At 41.1% G+C, this 13832-nt stretch overlaps 2 protein-coding genes across 9 annotated transcripts in view; both read left to right on the forward strand.

Moving 5' to 3' along the window:
• Positions 1–458, forward strand: part of ahcyl2b (adenosylhomocysteinase like 2b) — a 45715-nt gene extending 45257 nt beyond the window's left edge. For all 6 annotated transcript variants that reach the window (XM_032505183.1, XM_032505184.1, XM_032505188.1 and 3 more), the window contains exon 17: positions 1–458. This exon is cut by the window's left edge and continues 1738 nt beyond it. The gene's annotated coding sequence lies outside the window, so the exon portion shown is untranslated.
• A 3140-nt stretch (positions 459–3598) lies between these two features.
• strip2 (striatin interacting protein 2) overlaps positions 3599–13832 on the forward strand; it is a 28644-nt gene continuing 18410 nt past the window's right edge. The window contains exons 1-3 of one of the 3 annotated variants that reach the window (XM_032505164.1): positions 3599–3930; positions 9245–9314; positions 11002–11076. In XM_032505164.1, coding sequence (XP_032361055.1) covers positions 3820–3930; positions 9245–9314; positions 11002–11076 — 256 coding nt within the window. In that variant the 5' untranslated portion in view covers positions 3599–3819. The remainder of the gene's footprint in view (positions 3931–9244; positions 9315–11001; positions 11077–13832) is intronic. The other 2 variants (XM_032505165.1, XM_032505166.1) reach the window with 2 other exon arrangements.

Below are 13832 nucleotides of genomic sequence, written 5' to 3' on the forward strand. Positions count from 1 at the left end.
AATTCTCTGCTGACCTGCTGGGAGACGCTGCCAGCTCCACTCTCTAGGAGAGATCAAACGCTTGAACATCCAAAAGGCAGCTCACTATCCAGCTCTGAAAATTGACTGTACTTTAAAAACAAAATTTGATAATTTTCCAGATTAAATAGCACAAAAGCTTTGTTTACCAGTTGAATTAATACGTTGGCAAAATTCAGAATGCAAATATGCATACATTCATGCAATTTTGTTGTGTGACATTATGAGTAATATCATTACATAATATACATTACCAACCGAAGTCTAGGTCTAAGGAATATTTTGACATTTAGCCGTTTCTCCCTGCTTCCAGTCTTAATGCTAAGCTAAGCTAACCTGTGGCCAGCCCCAGCTACATATACATATATACATACACAGCTACATATATCATGAGTACAGACATGAGAGTGGGATCGATCTTCTCATGCAAGTCTCGAAAAAGTCAAAAAAGCGGTATTTACCAAAATGTCAAACTATTCCTTTTAAGTTTGGTAAAAGCAAATTAAAGTCTAAATAACTTTAAAAGGTGCATAGGAACCTCTCATAAACCTAGTGTATGCCCATGATCACGTGTGTGTCTAAATGTCTTTCTGTGTTGGTACGCATCCTTTTTTGTAGGCCATAGTTGCTTCATTAACAGCTGCCTCAGGATCCTAGCCTGTGAGTTAGGGGGAGAAACCATTTTTTTTGTTTTGTCAGCCGTAAGCTGACCAACAGACGGGTGGGCGGGGAAGGACACCAGCATCATATATGTATATACATACTATATACACATATGACAACCTTTAAAAGTATAGGAAGGTAAAAGACGAATCCACTCCTGTATTTATTGTTGTAAATCCTCATACAGTGCAAACTGGCAAAATTCTCAAAGATGTTTTAAGTTGTCTAATAAAGAAAAAAAATTCTGTTCAAATATTGCAAGTGATATTGATAGAATATGAGCAATAATTTAAATTCTGTAATCTTAATGAATAAATATGTGAAATTGTAACCACTTTGTGTGAATCTCCTTGATTGGACTCCTTTTCAAAGCACCCACTTGTGTTTGTATGTTGTTCCAGTCTGTTTTCGTAGTGTAGCTATAGATTTCGGAGTAGTTGTGTTTGTTGGGGGAAGGGAAATCCGTGTGTGCAGCTGCTGAGGTATGTCAGAGCCACAGTGACCTCATCTGAGCCTCAGTGGACAGACAGAGACATCTCTGACATCAACAGCTGGCTGCAATCCTTTATTTATTCTTGACACACAAATCAGCACCACAGGATCAAACTGATAGTTTGAAACATTATAGAAGAATATATAATTTACAAGTTGTAATTCAAAGATTGACTGCACTGATTCTTTGTGTTTCTGCACCAATTAAAGCTCAACATTTAAAACAAGGTTTGACACAAACATTAGATATTCAAAGGTCCCATGGCATGGTGTTCTTTTGATGCTTTTATATAACCTTAGTGGTCCCCTAATACCATATATGAAGTCTCTTTCCCAAAATTCAGCCTTGGTGCAGAATTACAGCCACTAGAGCCAGTCCCAGTCCCACAATGAGCTTTCCTTAGTATGTGCCATTTCTGAGCCTGTAGCTTTTGAGGAGGAGAGAGGGGGGGGGCAAAGCAAGGCAAGGCAGCTTTATTTGTATAGCACATTTCAGCAACATGGCAATTCAAAGTGCTTTACACTAAATCAGTTAAAAAACAGTTACAAAATAAAAACAGATAAAACATGTGAATAAACAGTTAAAAATAAGAACATGAAGACACATAAAACAAGAATAAAAGTTACAGTGCAGCATAAGAAATTAAACATTAAAGAAATGAACAGTCATTTAAAGAAAGGCAACATCAAAAAGAAAGGTCTTCAGCCTTGATTTAAAAGAACTGAGAGTAGCAGCGGATCTGCAGGTTTCTGGGAGTTTATTCCAGATATGAGGAGCATAGAAACCGAAAGCTGCTTCCCCCTGTTTAGTTCTGACTCTGGGGACAGAAAGCAGACCTGTCCCAGATGACCTGAGAGGTCTGGGTGGTTCATAGTAGCAGTAGGGCAAGGTGGAGGTTGGGGGTGAGGCCTTGACCAACTGCCACAACCTTGCCCCTTATGAGGTCATAAGGGGCAAGGTTACCGCCCCTTTCTCTGCTTTGCCCACCCAGAGAATTTGGCCCACCCATGAGAGAGAGACATCATGGCTTTCAAACAAGCGAAGTGGCACTTGGTCAAGCTCGGGCAAGATTCCAGATTGGCCCAAATGAGCTTTAATTTTCTCAACGGCAGAGCAGGATACCGAGGACTTGGTTTACACCTGTCACCATTTCTAGCCACTGGGGAAACTGGGGTGGGGGGGGGGGGCAGGAAGTTTAAAAGCTGTAGGCATTATGTTAATTGTGTGATCCAGCAAATTTGGAGCCTGACCCATACTTGGACTAAACATGATATATTGGCCTCTGTTGCTTTGATTTTTACCACAACCAACTTTTTGACAGTGTACCACTAAATCACTGGAATGCTCCTTTGAAGTTAATATTTCATCTATGAAATACAACTATTTCCTTATTATTGATGTCCTATTGGTTACACTTCCGAATTAATATGCAAAGTATGGATTTATAGCTTCAGACTTGAGTCTCAATGGATTCAGCCAGCAGTGAATCCTTTTTAATTTAATTGTATTTAATCATGAACTTGTCCCCGGCTTCCCTGCCATGTTGCCACGTTCCGCCAGGAGTTACAGTCAGCTGTGCAATCCAATCATGCCATTTTTACGTGTTTTTTCACAGTAAGGGGTTTGTGTGTGTTGGTAGGTAGGAGTGTTGGGCAACCTCCACACCAACCCCCACCTCCACATATCAATAATTCACTTGCTGCTCAGAAGGGAGGGTGACAGGAGGTGAAGTGGGGGGTTGGTGGGGGGCCGGTCCACAAAAATTAGGAGGCACACACATAAACTGATCTGGACCCCAGGCAACACTTTGTATCACAATCTATTTTATTACCAAGGAGAAAACCTTGTTATTGGTAATTCAGTTTGACACGGCTGCTGGGAAACATCACCCATCGGCCAAAGCTGCTTCATTTTGGTGGTTAACATTTTTCTACCGGCATCTGGAGCCAACTGTGCTGCCCAAGTCAAAACTCTGTTACCATTGTGGTCTTAACTGGTCAAAGGTGAGTTAAGACCACAAAATGACATTTGACACCAGTTTTAGCAAATAAAATTAGTATGTTATAGAAGGGCTATTTGATAGAAAAACATTATGTAGGCTACAATTTGCAAGATCTACAAAACATGTTAAAAAAAAAGTTAATTTACCCTTTTTTTAAGCAATATCCATTCGATGTCTTTGCATTCTGTAATGGACTCTGTAGTTTTCACTGGAGTCCTCCATGAGTTGCCTTCGCAAATAAAAGGGATTTACAGGAAGCGATGCATGTAGGCATTGTTTACCTAGTGTTTGTAATTTGAAGTCATTTACAGACCTTGACTGCACCTCCAGAAAAGGTTCTTATTTTGATGATCAGTTCTTCTGCATCTCTAACCTTCATCTCTCTGCGTTAGTGCACTGTAGCCACCTCGTTTGACTTTTGTTGTGGCCAGCTGATGCTCCTCTCTGCTGTTGACACTCTAACCCCGCCCTCCCGGGGCGCATAGGGACAACGAACCATACAGACAGGAGAAGGAGGAGGAGATCCTCAACTTGGGCTGAGGAGCCGGTGCTGCTCCCGGTGCGGTGCAGTCACACACAGCTTTCCACCGGACCGGTATGCATTACCCGAGGAGGAGGAAGTAAGCTGCAACGACCGGGAAAGATGCAGGCGGAGGACATGGAGGTACCTATCATTAATAATCTTAACGAAAACGGCCAGAGACAGAGGCCGACAGGGAAATATATGTTCAAGGTTCAGCAGGAGGAGTCGGAGGTAAATTGGAGATGCGTTTGGGTACAGTCGGCTGCTACCGCTTATGGTAGCCTATATGGAGCGCACCAGAGGGGTGTGTGTATATGAATGTGAATGTGTTGTTGCTGGGGAGCTTTCAGACCAGAATGTCCGTTCCATGCGGTGAGTCCATGTCTTGGCTGGCAGGCAGACAGACACCGAGGTGTTATTTTTGCAACCGGCTCCTATAAATAACCCAGCAGTAATCCTACAGTGGTGCCCAACGTGGAGAATGAAGGTTGTGAAATGTGACTGCTCCTGTCAGGACCACACCACCACTACCAAACATTGGTATGAATGGTAATTATCCCATGAATTAAAATGTCCCTTATTCTTCATAGTTGACATTGGCTTGTGTCCTTCAGTTTATTGCTTTGTTGACTAAAATTCAAAACATGTTGAAAATCTACTTTAAAGTCATTCGTCAAGTAGCCTACTAATAGCAAACATGTGCAGGTTAAGGCTTCACAAATGCAAATGGTTATCACTTCATATCATTATCAATGGGTGGGATTTCAAGTAAATGAAGTGAACAACATTGAGCTTGTGTTTTTAAGAGGATTTGTTTCTTTAAAAACGGTTACTATACTTAAATTCAGGGCAGCAAATAATCTTCAAATAATTTTCTCAAGTCATCAATTAATCATTTTATCCTTTTACATTATGGAAAATTGTGAAAAATGCCCAATTACCTCAGAGCCCAAAGTGACTTATTGCTCATTTTATCAGACCAGCAGTCCAAACATAAAAGATCCAATTTAATATGATAAAGAAAAGCAGCAAATCATCACATTTGCGAAGCTGGAACTGAATATGTTAGCCAAAATGCTTAAAAAATAACAGAATACAATTCATAAAAATGCTAGCTTGATCATAAATAAAAATGAATTGTGAGCTGCAACCTGACAAGATTTCCTTTCATCCAATCATAGAGGCTGAGACACACCAGTTTACCAACAGATTTTGTATGATTTTAAGTGTTTGGAGCCACCTTCTGAAATATGGTATGGATCAGTAAATCTACTCTGCTTCTCTCAACATGAAAGCAGGATGCCTCATGTTCAGTCTGACGGTGCCTCCTTTTAGTGCCATGCAGCTATAATCCATTCCCTCATGAAAAAAAATTAGAAAAAGATGTGTTTTCATTGCAGGGTTGCTCAGAAGTAAAGCAATCAAAGCTGTCATCCAGGCCAAAAATCCACTCACCCCTGACATGCGTTTGTTTGAGAATGAGCAGATTGAATGGTTTTGAGGGAATTAGAGCATATTCATCTCACAGCCATTGGATTCTGGGACAGGGGGGTTGGTGATTTTGTGTGTTTTTATGTGTGTGTGTGTGGGGGGGGGGCATGGATGTTAAAAGCTCTTAACGTCAACGTTGTGTTGATGCTGATGCTCCCTGGCCGCTGCACTGGAAGTTAGAACTGGGCTCCTGTGTCTGTCTGTTCAGTTAACCTCAAATCTGATTCACTCATGTACGTAAATTGTCCGTCATTTGTGCTGGGTAGAGCTGTCGTCTCTTCTCTATGTAGCATATGTTGGTAGGAGTGGGGGTGGCCTGCTTTTACATTGTGCCCAGTGTTTGCACACTGATGTGGCACACAGAAGCGGTGCCAGTTCGGAGCATGGATAACGGCTCGTTATCAGCTGGTGGCTGAGAGCAGAGGCCTGGAGGGGGGTAAGAGAGCGAGAAAAGAGATTTCCTGTGTTGATGCTTATGTGAATCAAAGAAATCTGAGTTGGGTTTGGAAAGAGCGGTCATTTTAGTTTCAGAAACAGGTTGAGACCCTCTGCGCTGCATGTCCCTCGGTGACACCAGGTGGACGGTGGATGAGGCTGCTTGTTTCTACTGATCAAATAATGTAATTGTAATTGATGACAGTGATAAGCATGTTATCATGTTTAAGTAATTTGTTAAACAAAAATTGACTTTTTTGGTTGTGGCTGCTTTTTGATGTTTTATTTAGTTGCAAATTGAATATCTTTTGGATTGTGTGCACACTTTCGTCAACTTTGACAAATTGTGGGGAATTATGTACAATTATCCATTTAATCCTTTGTGTGTCAGACAAGAAATTCATCCAAAAACAGGATTACTTTTAGAAGTAGAAGGGCACTTTGAGATCGCAGACCTCCACCAAGGCCTTGCTCGAATACACAATGTTAACGAAAGTGAAAATGAATTAGTTTAACTGCCCCGTGGTCCGGATCCGCTCCAAAAGGTGTTTGGTTTTTCCTTGGCCCATGCTACGCCCTTCCATCAAGTTTCATGAAAATCGGGCCAGTAGTTTTTCCATTGTCCTGCTGACAGACAAAGAAACAAACCAAACTGAAAACCTCCAGCAGAGGCAATAACATGAAAAGTTAAAGGGTCAAGCAATTCAGTTTACTTATAACTATTAGGTTGTAGTCAAGCTTAAAAAATGCTAGATCCTACATTTCCCATAATGCACCCATTGGCTTCTTTTCATTCGACCCTCTCGGTCTGCTAAATGCCCATGTCCTTCAAACTCCACACACCCAGTTTGTAATAGACTCTGTAATAGATTTTAAGTCGAAATTGAGGCAACCCTAATGACATCACCAGGGTTATTTTGACAGGCGTCATTGTGTGTTATTTTGTTTAGGTTGAAGATACAATAAGAAAGAAAGATAAAATAATGGTATTATGGATAAGAGCTGTGTGCAAGTTTGATGGTCTATTGCAGGGGTCATCAACTATATTTGTCAGAGGGCCAGAATTTTACCAGACAGTCTCCTTGGGGGCCGGACCCTTAAATAAAAATTAATAAAATTCAAATTTTGGTATAACATTATGATTGATGTTTATTGTTAATACTTTTTCCATTCATTACAAAACTGAAGGCCTTTATGATTCAGGTTCCTATCACCTATACCACAGACAACCACCAGGGGTGATAGATATTTTGCCTCAACTCAATTAAGTCAACTTACTACAGAGCACTTGAAAAACAAACACCGAGAAGTGACAGGAAAGGGTCTCTTAACAGAGGTAAAATGGCACTCTCAAAGGCTATGAAACGCAAAGTTGATATTGAAAACAGGTCCTTCAATGATGACTGAACTGAAAGTACGCATTTATCATGCCACCTCCGGAATGCCTCACCAGTATGCCTAATTTGCAACGAAACTGTTGCTGTTGCAAAAGAATACAATCTGCGCCGTCACCACCACACTAAGCATTCAAATTAAAGATTTCATATCCTGAGCATTCAGAGGCGCGTCAGAGAAAATCGCCGCACTGAAATCTGCCTACTCCCACGCAAGTGGCATTATTACTCGAACTTTAACTGATCAGAGAGAGATAGTTTGATTTTGGGGTGTAGCCTAAATAGAGTCAAATGGTGGTGTGTATTACTGAGAAGAGACTCAGTTGCTGCTGCTTTTAGTTGCTTTCATAGTGTAGAATACCTACATATTTTCTCTTTGATCCTCCAATTTTGGAATCCAGTCGCGGGCCGGATCGATCGCTTGGCGGGCGCATTCGGCCCGCGGGCCGCCAGTTGATGATCACTGGCCTATTGGTTGGACAAAACATAAATTTGAAGTTGTCCCTTTGGGTTCTGGGAAATTGTATACAAATTGTCCAAATGCCATTTAATAGAATAAATGATAGAAAGAGGGTGTTTGTGTGGTGGTGTGTGTGGTGTGTGTGTTGTGTGTGTGTGTGTGGTTGTGTGTGTGTGTGTGTGTGTTGTGGTGTGTGTGGGTGTGTGTGTGTGTGTGTGTGTGTGTGTGTGTGTGTGTGTGTGTGTTGTGTGTGTGTGTGTGTGTGTGTGTGTGTGTGTGGTGTGTGTGTGTGTGTGTGTGTGTGTGTGTTTGGGTGTGGTGTGTGGGGTGTGTTGGTGTGTGTGTGTGTTGTGTGGGGGTGGTGTGTGTGTTGTGATTGTGTGTGTTGTGTGTGTGATATATAATCACTGGTCTCAGCCCTATTTGTTACAGACTGACACCATTAGACAGCAGCATGGATGGGGAGGGATTGTGCATGGCAGCAGGGGAGATATGGGTGTTGGAATAGCTGATTAGCACAGATTAAATCACACAACTAAGGCTTTAATTGCAAAGATTATAATGCACTAAATGGACAAATGATTTCAACACCTAATTTTATACTGTACTGAGAATAGTGTCCCTGAATGGCCTCTTGTAACACTCAGAGTTGTGGGTAATTTTGGTGAATCATCTGCGCTCCCAAGTGGTTCTCATTTCCTGGTTTAAAAATGCAACAATGACGTCAAATCGAATTGCTTTGGCTCACCGTCATAAACAAACTGCCTGCTGACGTCCTGTATATTTCAGTTCATGCTGACTTGGTTGCAGCAGGTATTTATAGGAGATAGTTACATGACATCACGCAGAGTTGTTTAACTCGGATAGCTGACTCAGAGCACATCCTTGTTTACAGTCCTGGCCCTGGGGGACTTTTCACAGGGTTAAACACATCTAACACTCGTAGCTTGGAGCCTTCCACTGCTGCCGGGAGGGATCTTTTTATTATTACTCTCATTAACATGAAATGAATCTTTAATAGTCACTGTAGGGCAATTAATCAGTTCACATCTTCTACCCAAAAGAAAAAGAGATAAAAACCCAGAATCTTTCAGATAATAGGCTAGCGCTCTTAGCCTTATGTGTATGTGTGTGTCTGTGTGTGGGTGTCTGCAGGTAGCTGGTGAGTGTGTTCCTAGAGACTTAATATGTGCAGTGTGTCTTGTGCTAGTCACAGGGTGAGGCTAAAGTCAGAGCCAAGAGAGACCCTCGGCTGCATACAGGAGCTAATCTGCTCTGAAATAAGGTGCCATGTTGAATCCTGCACCCTCTCTTTCCTCACTCCTTCCTTGCTGCAGTTTATTGCGCTACTCGAGCATCTGGATCATTGTTAGAGAGAGCGTACTTCAACTGTTTAATCAGCCTGATCAGGCAGTAGCTGCGTGCGCCAATAGCGAGCATCTGTAATTGTGAGATCTGAGAAAAGAGTCATGTAAATGAGTAATCAACACTGCCGGGGATATTCAGCAGCTAATCAAATCTTAAAAAGTACACATGATGAAACAAAACCGTGAACGAGCCTGAAGTGTGTGCGTGTGTGTGTGTGTGTGCGTGCGTGTGTGTGCGTGTGTGTGTGTGTGTGTGGGCGCTAGGTGTTGACCATAAATTGAATACAGGTTAGTTGTAGGTGTTGCTAAATGACAATAGCCTGCGTATTGTGTGGGTGTCAGGACATCAGTGTCATACTATAATGTATATATGCTAATGTGTGCTTTGTTCTTCACAGAGCTCCATGGAGTCACCCAACCTGGAGTTTGAGTACGGAGACACAGACACACTGACTGCTGAGCTTTCAGGTAAGACTTGCTTGTTATTAAACGCCAGACTTCTCTTCAAAATAATTTGGGATTAGTATGAAGCTTTCACCCCATTTGCGTCTTTCATACATTAGTTGCTGCATTCAGTGTGCTAACCATTTCTTAAAATGATAACATTTGATCTGGTTAAATAAATGTATCTAGTCTTAGATAAGTCTTTGGGATTCTGCTACCATGTACTGTATGCTACATATTGTTTACTAAAATCTGGTTTTCCCATGATGGGTGTATGTCGGTCCACCGCTTTGGTCCAGACTGAAATAGCTCGACACCTATCGGATGGATTGCCATGCAATTTTGTACAAATATCTGTGGTACATAGAGGGTGAATTTGTACGACTTTGATGGTCTCTGAACTTTTTCTGTAGTATCACATCAGGTCAAAATATGTCCAATATTTTACTTTAGGACAGAAGACTAATGACATCAGGATAGCAAATGTTTGCACACAGTCTCATAAAGCACAAGCTGACATTTGTAAAACCTGTTTGTGATGTACCTGCGTGCATAGTCTGGCCTGGTTACTTTCTTGAATCTGTCCCTATTCCACGTTCCATAGCTGTTATCCAATTTCCTTTTTTATTCAGACTTGCACAGTTAAAAGTATGCAGGGTTGATACAAATTTTCTTTCCCAGAATTCCTGCAGAAATACCTCCTGTTTCTACTAAGCATACAAACTACAATGTGCTATTGATTGGAAACAAAATAATGCCGCATCTGCGTTCCTCAGGTTTTCTTCAGCTGTTTTATGTTACAGTGTTATTCATAACAATAAGACAAAAAGCTGCTGCTGGAGGCACAGAACAGAATCTTCTGGTCCTGACTTGTTTTCCAGATATAGGACGCATTTAATGACTAATGTTATGCGTAATCATAAGAACTATGATTATACATTCAGAACTACCGAATTGATCCAGCATCTGTGGATCTGGTAACAGCTCATGTGTGACGTGGAGCTTGAGTTATAAATGGCCCAAAGATGCATAAATGACAGAAGAACAGAATCCAACAATGCTAATGGATGTTTCGGATTGTACTTTTGTTAGTACAATAGTTTATTTTAAGTGTGTCATTTAGCATCAACCTTCTCTTCTCAGAGCAAGGGGATGTGCTGTGAGAGAGAGAATAATGACATTGACGTCAAGTCACAATGATTGTGCTCCTGGTAGATGGCAGGCAGCAGTTGAGTGTTCCATTGACAGACAGACAGACAGACAGACAGACAGACAGACAGACAGACAGACAGACAGAGCAGCTTTCTTGCAACAGCTCCTCGGGGTCGAGGAGTGACGATCCTCAGATCAGGAGGAGACGCATGGCAATGTGACCAATCATTGGACTGCGCATGAAACAAATTATATCACCACTGAGGAGACAGCAGCTGGTCGTTTTTTTGTTTTTGTAGAGTACCGCAGTTAACCTGCAGGAGTTTACCTGTCTTCTGTTTCAATTGACTTTAAGGCTGCTACTGGCCATTTGTTTCATTATTGTGTTGATTCTTTTTTTTTATCATAACACGTCTAAAAACAAACGAGAAAAGCAGCAAATCCTCTCATTAGAGAAGCTGTGACCAGAGAATGTTTAGAGTTTTTGTTTGAAAAACGATCAGCAAAATAGCTGCTGATTGATCGTTTCAGCTCTAATTCTATTGCATTCTGTCCACAGAGCTCTACAGTTACACAGAGGAGCCAGAGTTTGCCCTGAACAGAGACTACTTTGAGGAGGACTTCAGGAGCCATGGTTTGTTCCCCATCGCTAGTCACGTTTCCAATTACTTATTTTGATGCACATTCTGAAGTATTAGAAAAGCTGGGTGGAAACGGCAAGATTTGATTTGTCGAAGAAGATTGGTTTGCTAAAAAGGATAACACCTCTGCCGAATATACTCTGAGATAGACAATATTCAAATCACAGGACCGGTCAGCTGTTTCTGCTCTAGGCGTCTTCCCAGATATTTCCATATTGTGTTATGGAAATCTAATTTCCATAGATGGATTAGATGGCCAAGGTTATCACGGAGACCTTGTTGGCTCCTCCAGCAGTGTGACTGCTTTTGTCTCAGACAGAACAGGATGGAGTCCTTTTGTGTAGCTCCTAATGCTGCTGTTGGCTCCAGTTTAGTGCTTGATAACATGGTCCATATATGAGATGGTGAAGGTTAACTGTACAAAATGTTCACGACACAGTATGCACTTGATAAAATGTGTGTTGAAGGGAGTTGCAAGTGAAATGAATAAGATAAAGTAAAGGATGTATGCACATCTCAGAATTCAGAGTTGGTCTGCGCCATACCATTTGGACTAAAGCTCGCTTTCTATCGTTTTTTCCTTCCACTGAAAAAATGTCAAATTGTTAACGTTGTTGATAAAAAATATATTTTACACATTTGACATTGGAACTGTGATCATGAAACCATTTTACTGCTCCAGTGAGTTTCTCAACTTCACACTAAAAGCTGTACGGGGATATGTTAAAGGAGAAATCTGGTCAATTCCAACACGTAGCTCTGTTTGTAAACAAAACCAATCGGTGCTGCCTACACCCAACAGGCTTAAACAGGGCAAGTTTAACTTGTTTTTAGCCTCTAAAGATGTTCAACATGTCATTAAAAGTGCCCACCCTTGTGAAGTGATTCCTTCCAATTGAACACAGTGACTCTGACTTCTGTAGATGTGAAAGAAATGCATGAAAGTTCTGTGTTTAGTTCCTGTGTTGATACTGCAAGTAGTGCTTCGGAAAAATAAGCATATTCTTATTTTTTAAAAGTAAGTGCTGTAGTACAACTAGCAGGAGACGAGTTATAATTGAGGTAAGTTTGGAGACAATACCTTATTTAATCATTAAAATGATAGCCTACATATTTTCCTTTTATCTCTTTTCTGTTTTGTAGTTTGTAGACGGTCCCTAAGCTCTCTAACTGCCGCCGCAACACCAGAACTAAACACAGCTGGATTAGCACAACTTTCATGCATTTCTTTCACATCTACTGCAGTCAGATTTACTGTGTTCACTCGCAAGGAATCACTTCACATGGGTAGGCACTTTTAATGACCTTTTAAACATGTTAAGAGGCTAAAGACACGTTTAAAACTTGCCCTGTTTAAGCCTGTTGGATGCTAACTCTAGCAGGAGGATAACACGGGGTAAGCAGCACCGACTGTTTTCATGTTTCTCTCTACTGACAGCACTCCAAATTTACAAACAACAGAGCTTCGTGTTGGAATCGACCGGAATTCTCCTTTAAATTCAGTTCAGCTCAGGTTTCTCACCTCTGACGTGCAACACAAGCCAGCGTTGCTCTTCAGTGTGCTGCTGTGGGGTTTTTCAAAAGCTGTGTGAAACAAGAGTGACCAGGCACATCAAAGCTCTGCTTTTTAAAGCTGTTCAAAGAATAAATATCCCCACAGACAGACATGGGAGGTCCCATCCTAACCATGTGATTAATAGTTGGCTACCAAGAACAAAGCAGTTTTTTTCTACATGAGTTACTGTCTCACAAGAGATTATGCTTAAGTACACTGTTTTTTTTTTACCAGAAATTTTCAATCATGCGGCCTTGTCTGTCATTCTAAGGGAAACATTTTTTAAATTCACTGTGTTGTAATTTTACACTATATTGTCCAATCTGGTGCAACAGAAGCAGTTTTTTGAAGTAATAATATTGTTGTAACATACCACAAAAATGACTGATAATAAGAAAGAAGCCATAAAATGTCTCAAGTCACTGTGGCATCTTTCCATTTGGTCTAGAAAAAGAACGAGACAAGCTTCATCCTCTTCATCTGTCACTTTGCCTCCAAGATGAACGGTAATGAATAGCAGGATTAGGCGAGAGCTTCTCTGGCTGCTGTTTTACAGAGATAGAGCACAGACCTGCCTCTTTGCATTACGGTCCTTTCATTTGCGTGTGTGTTCAGCGAGCACTGTAGGTTAGTTGTCAAAGGGTGGTTCTTCTCTATGACTTGTACTCTTTGTGTTTTGTGCGTGTGTCAGGAACACTGACAGTGTGCTCATCAGTGTTCTTCGTAACTACCCAGAAATTCCCAATCAGTCACTCACAGAAATCCCTGTGATTATCACTACATGTCTCTAAGCTCTTAACTGGAGAAAAGACAGTTTTTAAGGGACAGTACAGGAACATTGCCTAATGCCTATTACTCTTCGTATTATCAAATATAGAGTCTAACAATAAAAGACTTGCACTGTTAAAAAAATAAAGTTCAAATCCTTGCCAGTGAAGGCATGCATTTATTTAAATGCTGTATTTTTTTGTGAAAGTAGCATACTTTTTTGTACATATAGGCCAACTGTATGCACTTTTGGTTTCTCCTCGTGGCACCACTGACACTGTTAATTACTTTATGCTTCAACACTAGCTAGCTTTCAGCTATTTCCAGAGCTGATGCAGGGGGCCTGAACATCATGTAAAAACCTAATGACAGACACATCAAAGCAGCAGTCAGTCTTTTTATTCACACACACACACACACACACAC

Source organism: Etheostoma spectabile, chromosome 23 (assembly GCF_008692095.1).
Source record: "Etheostoma spectabile isolate EspeVRDwgs_2016 chromosome 23, UIUC_Espe_1.0, whole genome shotgun sequence".
Lineage (NCBI taxonomy): Eukaryota > Metazoa > Chordata > Actinopteri > Perciformes > Percidae > Etheostoma > Etheostoma spectabile.